At 53.7% G+C, this 19418-nt stretch overlaps 1 protein-coding gene across 1 annotated transcript; it reads right to left on the bottom strand.

Annotated features, from left to right (window-relative positions):
* Positions 1–1014: 1014 nt before the first annotated feature.
* Positions 1015–17440, bottom strand: MMP14 (matrix metallopeptidase 14; the record flags this gene model as incomplete). The annotated part of the gene is made up of 10 exons (XM_080631846.1): positions 17397–17440; positions 16883–17031; positions 15796–15918; positions 12324–12631; positions 10126–10287; positions 8989–9137; positions 7344–7482; positions 6351–6501; positions 3811–3926; positions 1015–1361 (listed from the first exon to the last, which is right to left on the bottom strand). The coding sequence occupies exons 1-10, from the start codon at positions 17415–17417 to the stop codon at positions 1015–1017; spliced, it is 1665 nt and encodes a 554-aa protein (XP_080487972.1). The 5' UTR covers positions 17418–17440.
* Positions 17441–19418: the final 1978 nt, after the last annotated feature.

Here is a 19418-nt window from a genome sequence, read left to right as displayed (position 1 = left end):
GGGAAGGGGGGGAGGCGTGGGCGTGGAGCTGGCGTCTGATTGGCCGAGCTGCAAGGGCGTGTGGCCAATGGGGGTTGGGGACCCGGCAAGGAGGCGTGGCCTCTGCCCCATATAAGGGCATGGAGGGAACAGACACGACCTCCTCCTCCCTTACAGGGAATGGCAACGGGTGGGCGGGAGGGGGCGTGGCCTCTTCCCATATAAGGCAATGGGGGCGTGACCGCCTCCCATATATGGAAAGGCACTGGTGGGGGGTTGTGGCCTCCTCCCATAGAGGGAATGGCGATTGGCTGAGTCGATCGGAGGGGGCGTGGCCTCGTCCTGCCATATAAGGAAAGGCAAGGGGGGGCGTGGCCTCCTCCCATATAAGGAATGGCTTGGGGGGTGGGGCAAGTCCTGCCACATAAGGCATGGGAAGGGGGCGTGGCCTCCACTTCCCATATATGGAAAGGCACTGGGTGGGGGGCGTGGCCATCTCCCAAATAAGGCCTGCAAGGGGGCGTGGCCTCCTCTTCCCATATAAGGAATGGCAATGGGGGACAGAAGGCTCCTCCCATATATGGAATGGCACAGGGTGGGGGGGCGGAGCCTCCTCCCATATAAGGGCAAGGAGGCGTGGCCTCCTCTTCCCATATAAGGAACGGCAGAGGGGGGGGAAGGGAGGCCGCCTTCCATATATGGAAACCCATTGGGGGGACGTGGCTTCCTCTTCCCATATAAGGAACGGCAAGGGGGGGGGGAAGGGAGGCCGCCTTCCATATATGGAAACCCATGGGGTGGGCGCGACCTCTTCCCATATAAGGAATGGCGGGAGGAAGGGGGTGTTCGGATGTCCTCCTCCCATATATGGAAAGGGGGGGGGGGGGTGGGGGAGGGGCTGTGTGTGTGTGTGTGCGCGCGCGTGGAGGATGGCGCGCTTTCGCCCCAGGTATGGCGCCCCGCTTTCCATATATGGCACGGCCCGTCCCGCGCGCGCCCCCACGCGCCCCCCCCCCCCGCCCGTTTTTCCCGCCGTTAGACGCGCGGCAGCAGCGAGCGCTGGCAGCGCAGCAGGCGCTTTGGCGCCCCCTTGCGGCGGCACAGCAGCACGGCCGCCGCCAGCGCCGCCGCCGCCCCCCCCAGGAGGACCAAAGGCGCCGCCAGGGCCGAAGGGGCGGGGCCGACCTCGATGACGATGACGTCATCGTCGCCGCCCCCTCCCCCCCGGGAGGGCGGGAACGGCGTCCCCTCAGGCTCCCATTGGTCCGGCTGCTCGCAGCCCAGCCAATCGCGCAGGGCCGACTTGGGGTAGCCCGGGGGAACGCGCAGGAGGCGGTTGTCGAAGAGCCAATAGCGGCCGGCCTTGTAGAAGTAGGTGACGGCTGATGGGAGGCGGAGGGTATAATGGGTTATAATGGGGTTATAATGGGTTATAATGGGGTTATAATGGGTTATAATGGGGTTATAATGGGTTATAATGGGGTATAATGGGGTATAATGGGTTATAATGGGTTATAATGGGTTATAATGGGGTAAATGGGGTATAATGGGGTTATAATGGGTTATAATGGGTTATAATGGGGTATAATGGGGTTATAATGGGTTATAATGGGGTTATAATGGGGTTATAATGGGTTATAATGGGTTATAATGGGTTATAATGGGTTATAATGGGGTTATAATGGGTTATAATGGGTTATAATGGGGTTATAATGGGTTATAATGGGTTATAATGGGGTTATAATGGGTTATAATGGGTTATAATGGGGTATAATGGGGTTATAATGGGTTGTAATGGGTTATAATGGGTTATAATGGCTTATAATGGGGTTATAATGGGGTATAATGGGTTATAATGGGGTTATAATGGGTTATAATGGGGTTATAATGGGTTGTAATGGGGTTATAATGGGTTATAATGTGGTTATAATGGGTTATAATGGGTTATAATGGGGTTATAATGGGTTGTAATGGGGTTATAATGGGGTTATAATGGGTTATAATGGGTTATAATGGGTTGTAATGGGGTTATAATGGGGTTATAATGGGTTATAATGGGTTATAATGGGTTATAATGGGGTTATAATGGGGTTATAATGGGTTATAATGGGTTATAATGGGGTTATAATGGCATTATAATGGGGTATAATGGGATATAATGGGGTTATAATGGGTTATAATGGCGTTATAATGGTGTTATAATGGTGTTATAATGGGTTATAATGGGAGTATAATGGGGTATAATGGGTTATAATGGGGTTATAATGGGGGTATAATGGGGTATAATGGGGTTATAATGGGGTATAATGGGGTTATAATGGGGTTATAATGGGTTATAATGGGGTTATAATGGGTTATAATGGGGTATAATGGGTTATAATGGGGTATAATGGGGTTACAATGGGGTTGTAATGGGGTACAATGGGGTTATAATGGGGTATAATGGGTTATAATGGGGTATAATGGGGTTATAATGGGGTTATAATGGGTTATAATGGGTTATAATGGGGTATAATGGGGTATAATGGGGTTATAATGGGTTTTAATGGTGTATAATGGGGTATAATGGGGTTATAATGGGTTGTAATGGGTTATAATGGGGTATAATGGGGTTATAATGGGGTATAATAGGGTTATAATGGGTTATAATGGGGTATAATGGGGTTATAATGGGGTATAATGGGGTTATAATGGGTTATAATGGGTTATAATGGGGTTATAATGGGTTATAATGGGGTTATAATGGGGTTATAATGGGTTATAATGGGGTATAATGGGTTATAATTGGGTTATAATGGGGTATAATGGGGTTATAATGGGGTTATAATGGGTTATAATGGGTTATAATGGGGTTATAATGGGTTATAATGGGTTATAATGGTGTTATAATGGGTTATAATGGGGTATAATGGGTTATAATTGGGTTATAATGGGGTTATAATGGGGTTATAATGGGGTTATAATGGGTTATAATGGGGTATAATGGGGTATAATGGGGTTATAATGGGGTTATAATGGGTTATAATGGGGTTATAATGGGTTATAATGGGTTATAATGGGTTATAATGGGGTTATAATGGGTTATAATGGGTTATAATGGGTTATAATGGGGTTATAATGGGTTATAATGGGTTATAATGGGGTATAATGGGGTATAATGGGGTTATAATGGGTTTTAATGGGGTATAATGGGGTATAATGGGGTTATAATGGGTTGTAATGGGTTATAATGGGGTATAATGGGGTTATAATGGGGTATAATAGGGTTATAATGGGTTATAATGGGGTATAATGGGGTTATAATGGGGTATAATGGGGTTATAATGGGTTATAATGGGTTATAATGGGGTTATAATGGGTTATAATGGGGTTATAATGGGGTTATAATGGGTTATAATGGGGTATAATGGGTTATAATTGGGTTATAATGGGGTATAATGGGGTTATAATGGGGTTATAATGGGTTATAATGGGTTATAATGGGGTTATAATGGGTTATAATGGGTTATAATGGTGTTATAATGGGTTATAATGGGGTATAATGGGGTATAATTGGGTTATAATGGGGTTATAATGGGGTTATAATGGGGTTATAATGGGTTATAATGGGGTATAATGGGGTATAATGGGGTTATAATGGGGTTATAATGGGTTATAATGGGGTTATAATGGGTTATAATGGGTTATAATGGGTTATAATGGGGTTATAATGGGTTATAATGGGTTATAATGGGTTATAATGGGCAATAATGGAGTTATAATGGGTTATAATGGGGTTATAATAGGGACCCATAGCTGCCCCATAGCTCGCCCCCCGCCATTGGTACTCACCATCATCAGGGCCCATAAAGGCCCCACTGGGGGCCTCGGGGACCCCCCCCCAGACCTCGATGCTCTTGGGGTAGTCGGGGTCCACGGAGCGGGTGTCCTCGTTGAACCTATAGTACCTATAGGGGGGGCCATAGGGGGCTATGGGGCACCATAGGGGGCTATGGGGCACCATTGGGGGCAAGGGGATCAATGGGGTCAATGGGCACCAATTGGGGTCAATGGGAGCCATTGGGGTCCAAGGGGATCAATGGGGTCAATGGGGCTCCATTGGGGTCAATGGGGATCAATGGGGCTCCATTGGGGTCAATGGGGATCAATGGGATCAATGGGGTCAATGGGGATCAATGGGATCAGTGGGGCTCCATTGGGGTTAATGGGTATCAATGGGGTCAAGGGGGATCAATGGGGTCAATGGGAGCCATTGGGATCAATGGGATCAATGGGACTCCACTGGGGTCAATGGGGATCAATGGGGTCAATGGGGCTCCATTGGGGTCAATGGGGATCAATGGGGTCAATGGGGCTCCATTGGGGTTAATGGGGATCAATGGGGTCAAGGGGGATCAATGGGGTCAATGGGAGCCATTGGGATCAATGGGATCAATGGGACTCCATTGAGGTCAATGGGGATCAATGGGGTCAATGGGGCTCCATTGGGGTCAATGGGGATCAATGGGATCAATGGGGCTCCATTGGGGTCAATGGGGATCAATGGGGTCAATGGGACTCCACTGGGGTCAATGGGGATCAATGGGGTCAGTGGGGCTCCATTGGGGTCAATGGGGATCAATGGGGTCAATGGGGCTCCATTGGGGTCAATGGGGATCAATGGGGTCAAGGGGGCTCCATTGGTGTCAATGGGAGCCATTGAGGTCAATGGGGATCAATGGGATCAATGGGGCTCCATTGAGGTCAATGGGAGCGCCATTGAGGTCCTGGCAGCTCCATAAAAGGCCCCAGAAGCCCCCATTGACGCCCCTGAAGGCTTGAGAAGGTCCTGGCAGGTCCATAGAGAAGCCCCCTCCCCCCCGCCAAGGTCCTAGAAGGTGCATAGGGGCCCCATAAAGACCCCAGAAGCCCCTTAAAGGTCCTAGAAGGTGCATAAAGGCCCCATAAATGACCCCAGAAGCCCCATAAAGGCCACATTATGGTCCTGGAAGGTACATAGAGGCCCCCTGGAGGTCCCGGAAGCCCCATATAGGCCCCATAAAGGTCCTAGAAGAGGCCCCATAGAGGTCCCCGAAGCCCCATAGAGGTCCCGGAAGGTGCATAAGAAGCTCCAGAAGGTCCCAGCAGCTCCCCAAAGGCCCCCCAGAAGGTCCTAGAAGGTCCATAGAGGCCCCATAGAGGTCCCAGAAGGTCCATAGAAGCCCCCAAGAAGGTCCTGGAAGGTCCATAGAGGTCCCCGCAGGTCCCATAGAGGTGCATAGAGGCCCCATGGAGGTCCTGGCAGGTGCATAAAGGCCCCAGGAAGGTCCATAAGAAGGTCCATAAGAGGTCCCAGAAGCCCATTGAAGGTCCCGGAAGGTGCATAAAGGCCCCATAAAGACCCCATAGAGGCCCCTAGAAGGTCCCGGAAGGTGCATAAAGGCCCCATAGAGCTCCTGGAAGGTGCATAAAGGCCCCATAAAGACCCCATAGAGGTCCCGGAAGGTGCATAAAGGCCCCCATAGAAACCCCCTAGAAGCCCCCTAAGTTCCCCCTAGAGGTCCTGACAGGTGCATAAAGACCCCATAGAGGCCCCCAGAAGGTCCATAGAAGCCCATAGAAGGTCCCGGAAGGTGCATAAAGGCCCCACAGAAACCCTATAAAGACCCCCATTAAGTCCTGGCAGGTGCATAAAGACCCCATAAAGGCCCCCACAAGGTCCCGGAAGGTGCATAATGACCCCATAGAAACCCCATAAAGACCCCATAAAGACCCCCATTAGGTCCTGGCAGGTACATAAAGGCCCCATAGAAACCCCATAGACGGCCCCTAAGGCCCCCATTAGGTCCTGGCAGGTATATAAAGACCCCATAAAGGCCCCATAGAGACCCCTTAAGGCCCCCATTAGGTCCTGGCAGGTGCATAAAGACCCCATAAAGGCCCCATAGAAACATCCTAAGGCCCCCATTAAGTCCTGGCAGATACATAAAGGCCCCATAGAAACCCCATAGACGGCCCCTAAGGCCTCCTTTAGGTCCTGGCAGGTGCATAAAGACCCCATAAAGGCCCCATAGAGACCCCTTAAGGCCCCCTTAAGTCCTGGCAGGTGCATAAAGACCCCCTAGAGACCCCCTTAAGGCCCCCTTTAGGTCCTGGTAGGTGCATAAAGACCCCCTAGAGACCCCCTTAAGGCCCTCTTAAGTCCTGGTAGGTGCATAAAGCCCCCATAGAAACCCCCCTAAGGCCTCCTTTAGGTAGGTGCATAAAGACCCCCTAGAGACCCCCTTAAGGCCCCCTTTAGGTCCTGGCAGCTGCATAAAGACCCCATAAAAGCCCCATAGAGACCCCTTGAGGCCCCCGTTGGGTCCTGGCAGGTGCGTAGAGGCCCTCACTTGTTGCCGCGGAAGAGGTAGGTGGTGCCGCTGGGCAGCCACTGCAGCGCCGCATCCAGGCGGTCGCTGGGCACCCCCCGGCCCAGCTCCCGCAGCGCCCGAGGGTACCCGGGCTCCAGCGCCGCCTCCGAGAACACCCAGTGCCGGTCCCCTGCGGGCAACAGGGGGGGACACATAGGGAGCCCATAGGGAGCCATAGAGACCCCATAGAGACCCATAGAGACCCATAGGGACCCATAGAGACCCCATAGAGACCCATAGAGACAATAGAGACCCATAGAGACCCCATAGAGACCCATAGAGACAATAGAGACCCATAGGACCCACTGACACCCATAGAGACCCATTGACACCATAGACACCATGAGCACCCATAGGTACCCATAGACACCCATAGAGACCCATAGAGACTATAGAGACCCATAGCACCCATTGACACCCATAGAGACCCATAGAAACCCACAGACACACATAGAGACCCATAGAGACCCATAGACACCCATAGAGACCCATAGAGGCAATAGAGACCCATAGCACCCATTGACACCCATAGAGACCCACTGACACCATAGACACCATGGGCACCCATAGGTACCCATTGACACCCATTGACACCCATAGACACCCATAGAGACCCATAGAGACCCATAGACACCCATAGACACCCATAGACACCCATAGGCACCCATTGACACCATAGGCACCATGGGCACCAATTGAAACCCATAGACACCCATAGACACCCATAGAGACCCATTGACACCATAGAGACCCATAGACACCCATAGCACCCATAGACACCCATAAAGACCATAGACACCCATAGACACCCATAGACACCCATAGAGACCCACAGAGACCAGAGAGACCCATAGCACCCATTGGCACCCATAGAAACCCATAGACACCCATTGACACCCATAGAGACCATAGAGCCCCCCATAGCGCGCCCCCCCCCCCGGCCCGGCCGCCCTCTAGCGCCCCCTAGCGCACCTTTGAAGAAGACGAACTTCCCGTCGCGGCGCTCGTAGGCGGCGCTGATGCTGGGGGGGAGCCCGGCCCAGAAGTGCCCGATGGGCAGCGGGTACCCCTCGAGCACCCGGCGCTCCCGCACGCGCCAGAACCAGCGCTCCTGCACCCACACGACAAAGGGTCAGAAACGGCCAAAAAGGAGCCCGAAACGGTTAAAAACGGCCGAAAATGACCCAGAAACGGCCGGAAACGACCCAGAAACGGCCGGAAACGAACGAAAATGACCTAGAAACGGCCGAGAATGACCCAGAAACGGCAAAAACGGCTGAAAATTACCCAGAAACGGCAAAAAAAAGGGCCGAAAATTACCCAGAAACGGCCAAAAATGACCCAGAAATGATTAAAAATGGCCAAAAATGACCCAGAAACGGCCAGAAACGAAAGAAAATGACCCAGAAACGGCCGAGAATGACCCAGAAACGGCAAAAACGGCTGAAAATTACCCAGAAACGGCAATAAAAGGCCGAAAATTATCCAGAAACCGCCAAAAATGATCCAGAAACGGTTAAAAAGAGCCGAAAATAACCCAGAAACGGCCGAAAACGAACGAAAATGACCTAGAAACGGCCGAGAATGACCCAGAAATGGCAAAAACGGCTGAAAATGACCCAGAAACGGCCGAGAATGACCCAGAAACTGTTAAAAACGGCCGAAAATGACCCAGACAATGGCCAAAAACGAACGAAAATGACCTAGAAACGGCCGAAAATGACCCAGAAACGGCCGAAAATGACCCAGAAACGGCAAAAACGGCTGAAAATGACCCAGAAACGGCAGAGAATGACCCAGAAACGGTTAAAAACGGCTGAAAATGACCCAGAAATGGCCAAAAATGAACGAAAATGACCTAGAAACGGCCGAAAATGACCCAGAAACGGCAAAAAAAGGCCGAAAATTATCCAGAAACGGCAAAAAATGACCCAGAAACGGTTAAAAACGGCTGAAAATGACCCAGAAACGGCCGAAAATGACCCAGAAACGGCAAAAACGGCTGAAAATGACCCAGAAACGGCAAAAAAACGGCCGAAAATTATCCAGAAACGGCCAAAAATGACCCAGAAACGGCCAAAAATGGCCGAAAATGACCTAGAAATGCCTGAAAACGGCCAAAAAATAGCGAAAAACAGACGAAAATGACCCAGAAACGCTTGAAAACGGCCGAAAATGAGCCTGAAACGGCTGAAAACGGCTGAAAATGACCTAGAAATGGCCAAAAATGAGCCAGAAATGGTTAAAAATAGCCGAAAATGGCCCAGAAACAGCCGAAAATGGCCAAAAACGAGAAAAATGACCCAGAAATGGCCAAAACCAGCCAAAATGGACCCAAGCGGGCCAAGAATTACACCCAACCCATCCCAACCCATTCCCAACCCATTCCCGACCCCATCCCAACTCATCCCAACCCATCCCAGTTCATCCCAACCCATCCAAACCCATTCCCGACCCCATCCCAACCCGTCCCAATCCACTCACGACCCCATTCCAACTCATCCCAACCCATTCCCAACCCATTCCCAACCCCATTCCCAACCCATTCCCAACCCATTCCCGACCATTCCCAACCCCATTCCCGACCATTCCCAACCCCATTCCCGACCATTCCCACCTTGAACACGAACATCTCCCCCCGGAGCATGGCGATGGTGTCAAAGTTGCCCTCGCAGATGTCGGGCCCATAGGGGGGCCCTGGGGGTCTATGGGGCTTCTCCGTGCTCCGGGGCACTACTGGGGGCCAACTGGGGCCTGCTCTGGTCCCTATGGGCACATCGGGACCCATTGGGACCCATAGGGACCCATAGGGACCCATTGGAGCCCATTGAGAGCCATTGGGAGCCATGGGACCCATTGAGACACATAGGACCCATTGGAGCCATTGAGACCCATTGGCACCCATTGGGACCCATAGGGACCCATTGGAGCCCATTGGGAGTCATTGGGACACATAGGACCCATTGGGACCCATAGGGACCCATAGGCACCCATAGGACCCATTGGCAACCATAGGGTCCCATTGGCTCCCATTGGGTGTCATTGAGAGCTATAGGACACACTGGGACCCATTGGCACCCATAGGCACCCATAGGGATCCATTTGGAGCCATAGGACCCATTGGGACACATAGGACCCATAGGCACCCAAAGGACCCAATGGCACCCATGGGAACCCACAGGGACCCATAGGACCCATTGGCACCCACAAATTCATTGGCACCCATAGGGACCCTTAAGGACCCATAGGACCCATTGGGACCAATTGGGACCCATAGGGATCCATTTGGAGCCATAGGACCCCTTGGGACCCATAGGACCCATTGGGACACACTGGGATGCATTGGGACCCATAGGAGCCATTGGCACCCACTGGCACCCATAGGAGCCATTGTCACCAATAGGGCCCCATAGGACCCATAGGTACCCATTGGCACCCATAGGAGCCATAGGCACCCATTGGCACTCATTGGCGCCCATAGGAGGTGTCCATGGTGCTGGTGGCCACCCATTGGGATGGCACCACCATGGGGTTGACGTAGCCCCATAAGGGCCCCATAGGACCCATTGGCACCCATAGGGCCCCATAGGACCCATTGGCACCCCTAGGACCCATTGACACCCATCGGAGGTGTCCATGGTGCTGATGACCACCCATTGGGATGGCACCACCATGGGGTTGCCGTAGCCCCATAAGGACCCCATAGAGCCCCATAGGCGCCCCATAGGAAGTATCTATGGGGCAGGACCCCCACCATAGAGCTGCTGGATGCCGCGGCGGTCGTCCTCGGGCAGGGTGAAGGCCTCGGTGTCCATCCATTGGTAGAAGGGGGCCATGATGGCCGAGGGGTCACTGGAGTGCTCCAGCCCCAGAGCATGGCCCAGCTCATGGACGGCCACCAGGAAGAGGTCATTGCCTGCCATGGGGCCAATGGGGGTCAAGGGGGGCTTCTATGGGGCCTCCGTGGGTCAAGGGGGGGTGTGGGTTGGGGCTTGATGGCCATGGAGGGGGTGAATGGGGGAGGAAGATGGGGGCTCATGGAGGTTATGGGGGTGATGGGGGCCCAAAACCACCCCACACCAACCCAAAACCGCCTCAAACCAACCCAAAACCGCCTGAAACCAACCCAAAACCGCCTCAAACCAACCCAAAACCGCCTGAAACCAACCCAAAACCGCCTCAAACCAACCCAAAACCGCCTCAAACCAACCCAAAGCCACCTAAAACCACCCCAAACCCATCTCAACACCCCCAAAGCCATCCAAAACCAAACCGAACCCAACCCAACTCAACCCAACCGCCCCAAATCACCCCCAACCCCCCCCAAACCCACCCCATCACCCCCAAAACCAACCCAAAACCCAACCCAAAACCAACCCAATTCAACCCAACCAACCCGAATCACCCCCAAACCCCCCCAAACACATCCTGACAGCCCCAAACCCACCCAAACCCAACCCAAAACCAACCCAATACAACCCAATCACCCCAAATCACCCCAAAACAACCCCAAACCCATCCCAACACCCCCAAACCCACCCAAAACCAACCCAAAACCAACCCAATTCAACCCAACCACCCCAAATCACCCCAAAACCACCCCAAACCCATTCCAACACCCCCAAAACCACCCAAAACCAACCCAAAACCAACCCAATTCAACCCAACCACCCCAAATCACCCCAAAACCACCCCAAAACCATCCCAACACCCCCAAAACCACCCAAAACCCAAACCAAACCCAACCCAATTCAACCCAACCAACCCGAATCACCCCCAAACCCCCCCAAACACATCCTGACAGCCCCAAACCCACCCAAACCCAACCCAAACCCAACCCAATTCAACCCAATCACCCCAAATCACCCCAAAACCACCCCAAAACCATCCCAACACCCCCAAACCCACCCAAAACCAACCCAAAACCAACCCAATTCAACCCAACCACCCCAAATCACCCCAAAACCACCCCAAACCCATTCCAACACCCCCAAAACCACCCAAAACCCAAACCGAACCCAACCCAATTCAACCCAACCAACCCGAATCACCCCCAAACCCCCCCAAACACATCCTGACAGCCCCAAACCCACCCAAACCCAACCCAAAACCAACCCAATTCAACCCAATCACCCCAAATCACCCCAAAACCACCCCAAAACCATCCCAACACCCCCAAAACCACCCAAAACCAACCCAAAACCAACCCAATTCAACCCAACCACCCCAAATCACCCCAAAACCACCCCAAACCCATTCCAACACCCCCAAAACCACCCAAAACCAACCCAAAACCAACCCAATTCAACCCAACCACCCCAAATCACCCCAAAACCACCCCAAACCCATTCCAACACCCCCAAAACCACCCAAAACCAACCCAAAACCAACCCAATTCAACCCAACCACCCCAAATCACCCCAAAACCACCCCAAAACCATCCCAACACCCCCAAAACCATCCAAAACCAACCCAAAACCAACCCAACCACCCCAAATCACCCCGAAACCACCCCAAACCCATCCCAACACCCCCAAAACCACCCAAAACCCAACCCAACTCAACCCAACCCAACTCAACGCAACCCAACTCAACCCAACCCAACCAACCCGAATCACCCCCAAACCCCCCCAAACCCATCCCAACACCCCCAAAACCACCCAAAACCAACCCAAAACCAAGCCAATTCAACCCAACCAACCCGAATCACCCCCAAACCCCCCCAAACCCATCCCAACACCCCCAAAACCACCCAAAACCCAACGCAAAACCAACCCAATTCAACCCAACTCAACCCAACCCAACCCAACCCCCCCGAATCACCCCCAAACCCCCCCAAACCCATCCCAACACCCCCAAAACCATCCAAACCCAACCCAAACCCAACCCAACCCAACCAACCCAACCCCCCCCCAAACCCCCCTCATTCCCTTCCCCCCCCCGGCCCCTCACCACTGAGGTCCTCATTGCGGTCCGTCCACGGCTCGGCCCCATCGAAGTGCGTGTCGCCGCCGATGTGGGGCCCGGGGAAGTAGGCGTGGGCCAGGAAGCCCCCTTCGCCATCGAAGGGGGTGCTGTCGCCGTGGAAGCCCTCGGCGAAGAGGATCATGATGTCGGCGTGGGGCGCGCGCCCGGCCCGGATGGCGCCGTACGGCACCTCCCGGAAGCGCAGTGGCGCCGCGGCGGCCCAGGCGGCGAAGGCCCGGCGGATGGCGGCCCCCGTGCCCGCCTCGCCCACCTTGGGGGTGAAGTTCTGGATGCTGTGGGGGGGGGCAAGAGAAAAGGGGAGTCGGTGGGGGGCCATTGGGGTCAATGGGATCAATGGGGTGCCATTGGGGTCGATGGGGTCAGTGGGGTTCCATTGGGAGCAATGGGGTCAATGGGGATCGATGGGGTCAATGGGGATCCATTGGGGTCAGTGGGGTTCCATTGGGAGCAATGGGGTCAATGGGGATGGATGGGGTCAGTGGGGTTCCATTGGGGTCAATGGGGTTCCATTAGGGTTGATGGGGTCAATGGGGATTGATGGGGTCAGTGGGGTTCCATTGGGAGCAATGGGGTCAATGGGGATCGATGGGGTCAATGAGGTTCCATTGGGGTCAATGGGGTCAATGGGGATCGATGGGGTCAATGGGGTTCTATTGGGGTCAATGGGGTTCCATTGGGGTCAATGGGGTCAATGGGGATCGATGGGGTCAGTGGGGTTCCATTGGGGTCAATGGGGTTCCATTGGGGTCAATGGGGTCAATGGGGATCGATGGGGTCAATGGGGTTCCATTGGGGTCGATGGGGTCAGTGGGGTTCCATTGGGGTCAATGGGGTTCCATTGGGGTCGATGGGGTCAATGGGGACCGATGGGGTCAGTGGGGTTCCATTGGGATCAATGGGGATCCATTGGGGTCAGTGGGGTTCCATTGAGGTCGATGGGGTCAATGGGGATCGATGGGGTCAGTGGGGTTCCATTGGGGTCAATGGGGTCAATGGGGTTCCATTGGGGTCAATGGGGTTCCATTGGGAGCAATGGGGTCAATGGGGATCGATGGGGTCAATGGGGTTCCATTGGGGTCAATGGGGTTCCATTGGGGTTGATGAGGTCAATGGGGATCGATGGGGTCAATGGGGTTCCATTGGGGATCAATGGGGAGGCATTGGGAGCAATGGGGATTGATGGGGTCAATGGGGTTCCATTGGGGTCAATGGGGTTCCATTGGGGTCGATGGGGTCAGTGGGGTTCCATTGGGGTCAATGGGGTTCCATTGGGGTCGATGGGGTCAGTGGGGTTCCATTGGGGTCAATGGGGTTCCATTGGGGTCAATGGGGTCAATGGGGATCGATGGGGTCAATGGGGTTCCATTGGGGTCGATGGGGTCAGTGGGGTTCCATTGGGGTCAATGGGGTTCCATTGGGGTCGATGGGGTCAATGGGGACCGATGGGGTCAGTGGGGTTCCATTGGGATCAATGGGGATCCATTGGGGTCAGTGGGGTTCCATTGAGGTCGATGGGGTCAATGGGGATCGATGGGGTCAGTGGGGTTCCATTGGGGTCAATGGGGTCAATGGGGTTCCATTGGGGTCAATGGGGTTCCATTGGGAGCAATGGGGTCAATGGGGATCGATGGGGTCAATGGGGTTCCATTGGGGTCAATGGGGTTCCATTGGGGTTGATGAGGTCAATGGGGATCGATGGGGTCAATGGGGTTCCATTGGGGATCAATGGGGAGGCATTGGGAGCAATGGGGATTGATGGGGTCAATGGGGTTCCATTGGGGTCAATGGGGTTCCATTGGGGTCGATGGGGTCAGTGGGGTTCCATTGGGGTCAATGGGGTTCCATTGGGGTCGATGGGGTCAGTGGGGTTCCATTGGGGTCCATGGGGTTCCATTGGGAGCAATGGGGTCAATAGGGATCGATGGTGTCAATGGGGTTCCACTGCGGTCAATGGGGATCGATGAGGTCAATGGGATTCCATTGGGGATCAATGGGGAGGCATTGGGAGCAATGGGGATTGATGGGGTCAATGGGGTTCCATTGGGGTCAATGGGAATCGATGGGGTCGATGGAGTTCCATTGGGGTCAATGGGGTCAATGGGGATCGATGGGGTCAGTGGGGATCGATGGGGTCAGTGGGGATCGATGGGGTCAATGGAGTTCCATTGGGGTCGATGGGGTCAATGGGGATCGATGGGGTCGATGGGGTTCCATTGGGGTCAGTGGGGTTCCATTGGGGTCGATGGGGTTCCATTGGGAGCAATGGGGATGCATTGGGAGCAATGGGGATGCATTGGGAGCAATGGAGATCAATGGGGAGCAATGGGGTCAATGGGGTTGCATTGGGATCCAGTGGAACCCCTTGGAATCCATCAGAACCCATCGGAACCCATTGGAACCCCACTGGAACCCATTGGAATCCATCGGAACCCATTGGAATCCATCAGAATCCATTGGATCCCACTGGAATCCCACTGGAACCCATTGAAATCCATCGGAACCCATTGGAATCCATCAGAATCCATCGGATCCCACTGGAAACCCACTGGAATCCATCAGAACCCGTTGGAATCCATCAGAACCCATCGGAACCCATTGGAATCCCACTGGAACCCATTGGAATCCATCGGAACCCATTGGAATCCATCAGAATCCATCGGATCCCACTGGAATCCCACTGGAAGTCATTGGAATCCATCGGAACCCACTGGAATCCATCAGAATCCATCGGATCCCATTGGAATCCCACTGGAATCCATTGGAATCCATCGGAACCCATTGGAATCCATCAGAATCCATCGGATCCCACTGGAATCCCACTGGAACTCATCAGAATCCATTGGATCCCACTGGAATCCCACTGGAACCCATAGGAATCCATCGGAACCAATTGGAATCCATCAGAATCCATCGGATCCCACTGGAATCCCACTGGAACCCATTGGAATCCATAGGAACCCACTGGAATCCCACTGGAACCCATTGGAATCCATCGGATCGCACTGGAATCCCATTGGAATCGCATCAGAATCCATCGGAACCCACTGGAACCCCATTCCCATTGGAATCCCACTGGAACCCATAGGAATCCATTGGAACCCATCAGAATCCATCGGAACCCATTGGAATCCCACTGGAACCCATTGGAATCCATCAGAATCCATCGGATCCCATTGGAGTCCCACTGGAACCCATTGGAATCCATCGGATCGCACTGGAATCCCATTGGAATCCATCGGATCCCATTGGAATCCCATTGAAACTCACTGGAATCCCATTGGAACCCATCGGATCCCATTGGAATCCCATTGGAACTCACTGGAATCCCATTGGAACCCATCGGAATCCCATTGGAATCCATCAGAATCCATCGGAACCGGTCAGACCCCACCGGAATCCCATCGGATCCCATCGGATCCCCTCGGGTGCCGCTCACCTGAAGGTGATCTCCTGCTGGTCCCACTTCATGCCCTGGATGGCGAAGCGCCGGCGCCGCACGTTGGCTTTGAGCTCGGGGCCGAACTTGTCCGGAACGCCGCAGCGGGGCCGGCGCATGGCCCTATGGAATGGGAGCGGTGGGCATGGAGAGGGGAAGGCCCAGGGGGAAGGGGGGGAAAGAGCAGGAGCAGGCAACTGGAAGGCTCCCAAGGCAACGGGGATCCAATGGGAAGACCTCATCCGTCAACTCGGAAGCCCCGTGTCCCATTGGAAGCCCACAGGAACCCAACTGGAAGACCCAAAACCCAACTGGAAGACCCAAAACCCAATGGGAAGCCCTCCAAACACAACGATGATCCAATGGGAAGGCCCAAAGCCCAACATCCATCAACCCGGAAGCCCCATGTCCCATTGGAAGCCCACAAGAACCCAACTGGAAGACCCAAAACCCAACTGGAACCCAACTGAAAGACCCAAACCCCAACAGGAACCCAACTGAAAGACCCAAAACCCAACTGGAACCCAACTGGAAGACCCAAAACCCAACTGGAACCCAACTGAAAGACCCAAACCCCAACAGGAACCCAACTGAAAGACCCAAAACCCAACTGGAACCCAACTGGAAGACCCAAAACCCAACTGGAAGCTCTCCAAACACAACGATGATCCAATGGGAAGGCCCAAAACCCAACTGGAACCCAACTGGAAGACCCAAAACCCAACTGGAAGACCCAAAACCCAACTGGAACCCAACTGGAAGACCCAAAACCCAACTGGAACCCAACTGGAAGACCCAAAACCCAACGGGAAGCCCTCCAAACACAACGATGATCCAATGGGAAGGCCCAAACCCCAACTGGAACCCAACTGGAAGACCCAAACCCCAACTGGAACCCAACTGGAAGACCCAAAACCCAACTGGAACCCAACTGGAAAACCCAAAACCCAACGGGAAGCCCTCCAAACACAACGATGATCCAATGGGAAGGCCCAAAACCCAACATCCATCAACCCAGAAGCCCCGTATCCCATTGGAACCCCCGCAAGAGCCCATGGGGACCCCCCGGACCCCCCTTGTAACGCACCGGATGGTGTCGGGGTCGGCGCGGCCGGTGACGCGCAGCCCATAGAGGCGCTGCATCGCGGCGTACGCGGCCGGTAGCGAGTGTGGGGAGCGCTGCGCCTGCGCCCGCAGGTCCCCGGGGGGCAGGTACCCGTACTGCTGCAGCCAGGCCTGGGGGAGCCCATAGTGACCCATTCAGCAGCCGTCATCCATCCCATAATACCCCATCATCATCATCCATGCCATAATAACCCATCATCATCATCATCATCCACCACCCCATAATAACCCATTGTGGCCCATTAGCATCCATTATCCATCATCACCTTCATCCATCCCATAATAACCCATCATCATCATCATCATCCATCCATTAATAACCCATCATCATCATCATCATCCATCCCATAATAACCCGTTGTGACCCATCAGCATCCGTTATCGATCGTCATCCATCCCATAATAACCCATCACCATCATCATCCATCCCATAATAACCCACCATCATCATCATCATCCATCCCATAATAACCCACCGTCATTATCATCCATCCCATAATAACCCCTCAGCACCATCCCCATCCATCCCATAATAACCCATAGGGACCCCAAGGGCCCCCTATAGGGCCCTTAAATACCCCATAGAGACCCACGGGGGGGCGTTTAAGGGCGTTTAAGGGCGTTTATGGGGCGTTTAAGGGCGTTTTAGGGCATTTATGGGGAGTTTAAGGGGGTTTAAGGGGGTTTAAGGGCGTTTAAGGGGGTTTAAGGGCATTTAAGGGCGTTTCAGGGGCGTTTCAGGGGCGTTTAAGGGCGTTTAAGGGGCGTTTAAGGGGGTTTAAAGGCGTTTCAGGGGCGTTTAAGGGCGTTTCAGTGCGTTTAAGGGGGTTTAAAGGCGTTTCAGGGGCGTTTAAGGGCGTTTAAGGGGCGTTTAAGGGGTGTTTAAGGGCGCTTAAAGGCGTTTAAGGGCGTTTAAGGGGAGTTTAAGGGGCTTTTAGGAGGGTTTAAGGGCGTTTAAGGGGGTTTAGGAGGGGTTTAAGGCCGTTTAAGTAGGTTTAAGATGGGTTTAACAGGGGTTTACGAGCGTTTAGGGCGGCTATGGGGCGTTTGAGAGCGTTTAAGAGGGCTTAAGGGCGTTTAGAGGGGTTAAGGGGCATTCAAGGTACATTTAAGGGGAGTTTAAGGGGGTTAAAGAAGGGTTTAATGGGGCTTAGGAGGGGTTTAAGGGCATTTAAGGGGGTTTGAGAGGGGCTTAAAAGGGGTTTATGGGTGTTTAGGGGGGCTATGGGGCGTTTAAGGGCGTTGAAGGTGGGTTTATGGGCGTTTGAAGGGGTTTATGGGGTGCTATGGTGGTTTTAAAGGGCGTTTAAGGGCGTTCGGGAGGGTTAAGGCGGCGTTTGGGGGGTTTCAGAGAGGTTATGGGGGGTATTTGGAGGTGGCTATGGGGTGTTATGGGGGGTGTGTGGGCCTTTAAAGGGGTTTATGGGGGGGTTCAAAGGGCGTTTAAGGGCGTTTAAAGGGGGTCTGTAGGGTGCTGGGGGGGTTAAGGGCATTTAAGAGCTTTTAAGGGGCCTTTAAGGGAGGTTTAAGGGCGTTTAAAGGGGCTTTAAGGGGGTTTAAGAGTATTTAAGGGCATTTAAGGGGTGCTTGAGAGCGTTTAAGGGGGGTTAAGGGCGTTTAAGGGGGCTTTAAGGGCGTTTAAGGGGCGTTTAAGGCCGTTTATGGGGGCTTAAGGGCGTTTAAGTGGGCTTTAAGAGCGTTCAAAGGGGCTTTAAGGGCATTTATGGGGGCTTAAGGGCTTTTAAGGGGGCTTTAAGGGCGTTTAAGGGGGCTTTAAAGGCGTTTAAGGGGGCTTTAAGGGCGTTTAAGGAGCGTTTAGGGGCGTTTAAGGCCGTTTAAGGGGGCTTTAAGGGCGTTTAAGGGGGGGTTTAGGACGTTAAAGAGTGTATAAGGGTGGTTTCATAGCGTTTAAGGGTGTTTGAGGGGCGTCTAAGGGGCGTTTGAGAGCGTTTAAGGGGGGTTAAGAGCGTTTAACGGCGTTTAAGGGCGTTTAAGGGGCGTTTGGGGTCTTCTGAGGCGTTCGGGGGGGGGGGTCGGGGCGTTCCGGGCTGCTTTCGGAGGAGTCCAAGGCGCTTTTGGGGCGAAAAATGCCGGAAAAGGGGAAGTTCCGGGCGGGGGGGGGGGGGTGGGGAATTTAATGGATTTAGGGGGGTTTCGGGGGGGGTTTTGGCCGTTTCCTGGCTGCTTTTGAGCGTTTTGGGGCGTTTTGGGGTGGTTTTGCGGCGTTTTTGGGGGGGTTTCGGTGGCTTTGGGGTGTTTTGGGAGGGGGGGAGGAGGAAGAGGAAGGAGCCAAGGGGGAAACGTGGCCGAGGGAGGGGGGGGGGAAGCGGGAACAAAGGAATGGGAACGTTGGCGGCCGGAGGCGGACGGGAAAACGCGGCCCCGGCCCCATAGAGCCCCATAGGGACCCCATAGAGACCCAGAGAGCCCCATAGGGGGGACCGCCAGCCCCATAGATCCCCATAACAGGGCCCCCAGGTGCTTGGGGGCCCCTCTGG

The sequence above is a fragment of the Psittacula echo genome, assembly GCF_963264785.1.
Source record: "Psittacula echo genome assembly, chromosome: 19".
Classification (NCBI taxonomy): domain Eukaryota; kingdom Metazoa; phylum Chordata; class Aves; order Psittaciformes; family Psittacidae; genus Psittacula; species Psittacula echo.
This window is presented reverse-complemented; position numbering and strand designations above follow the sequence as displayed.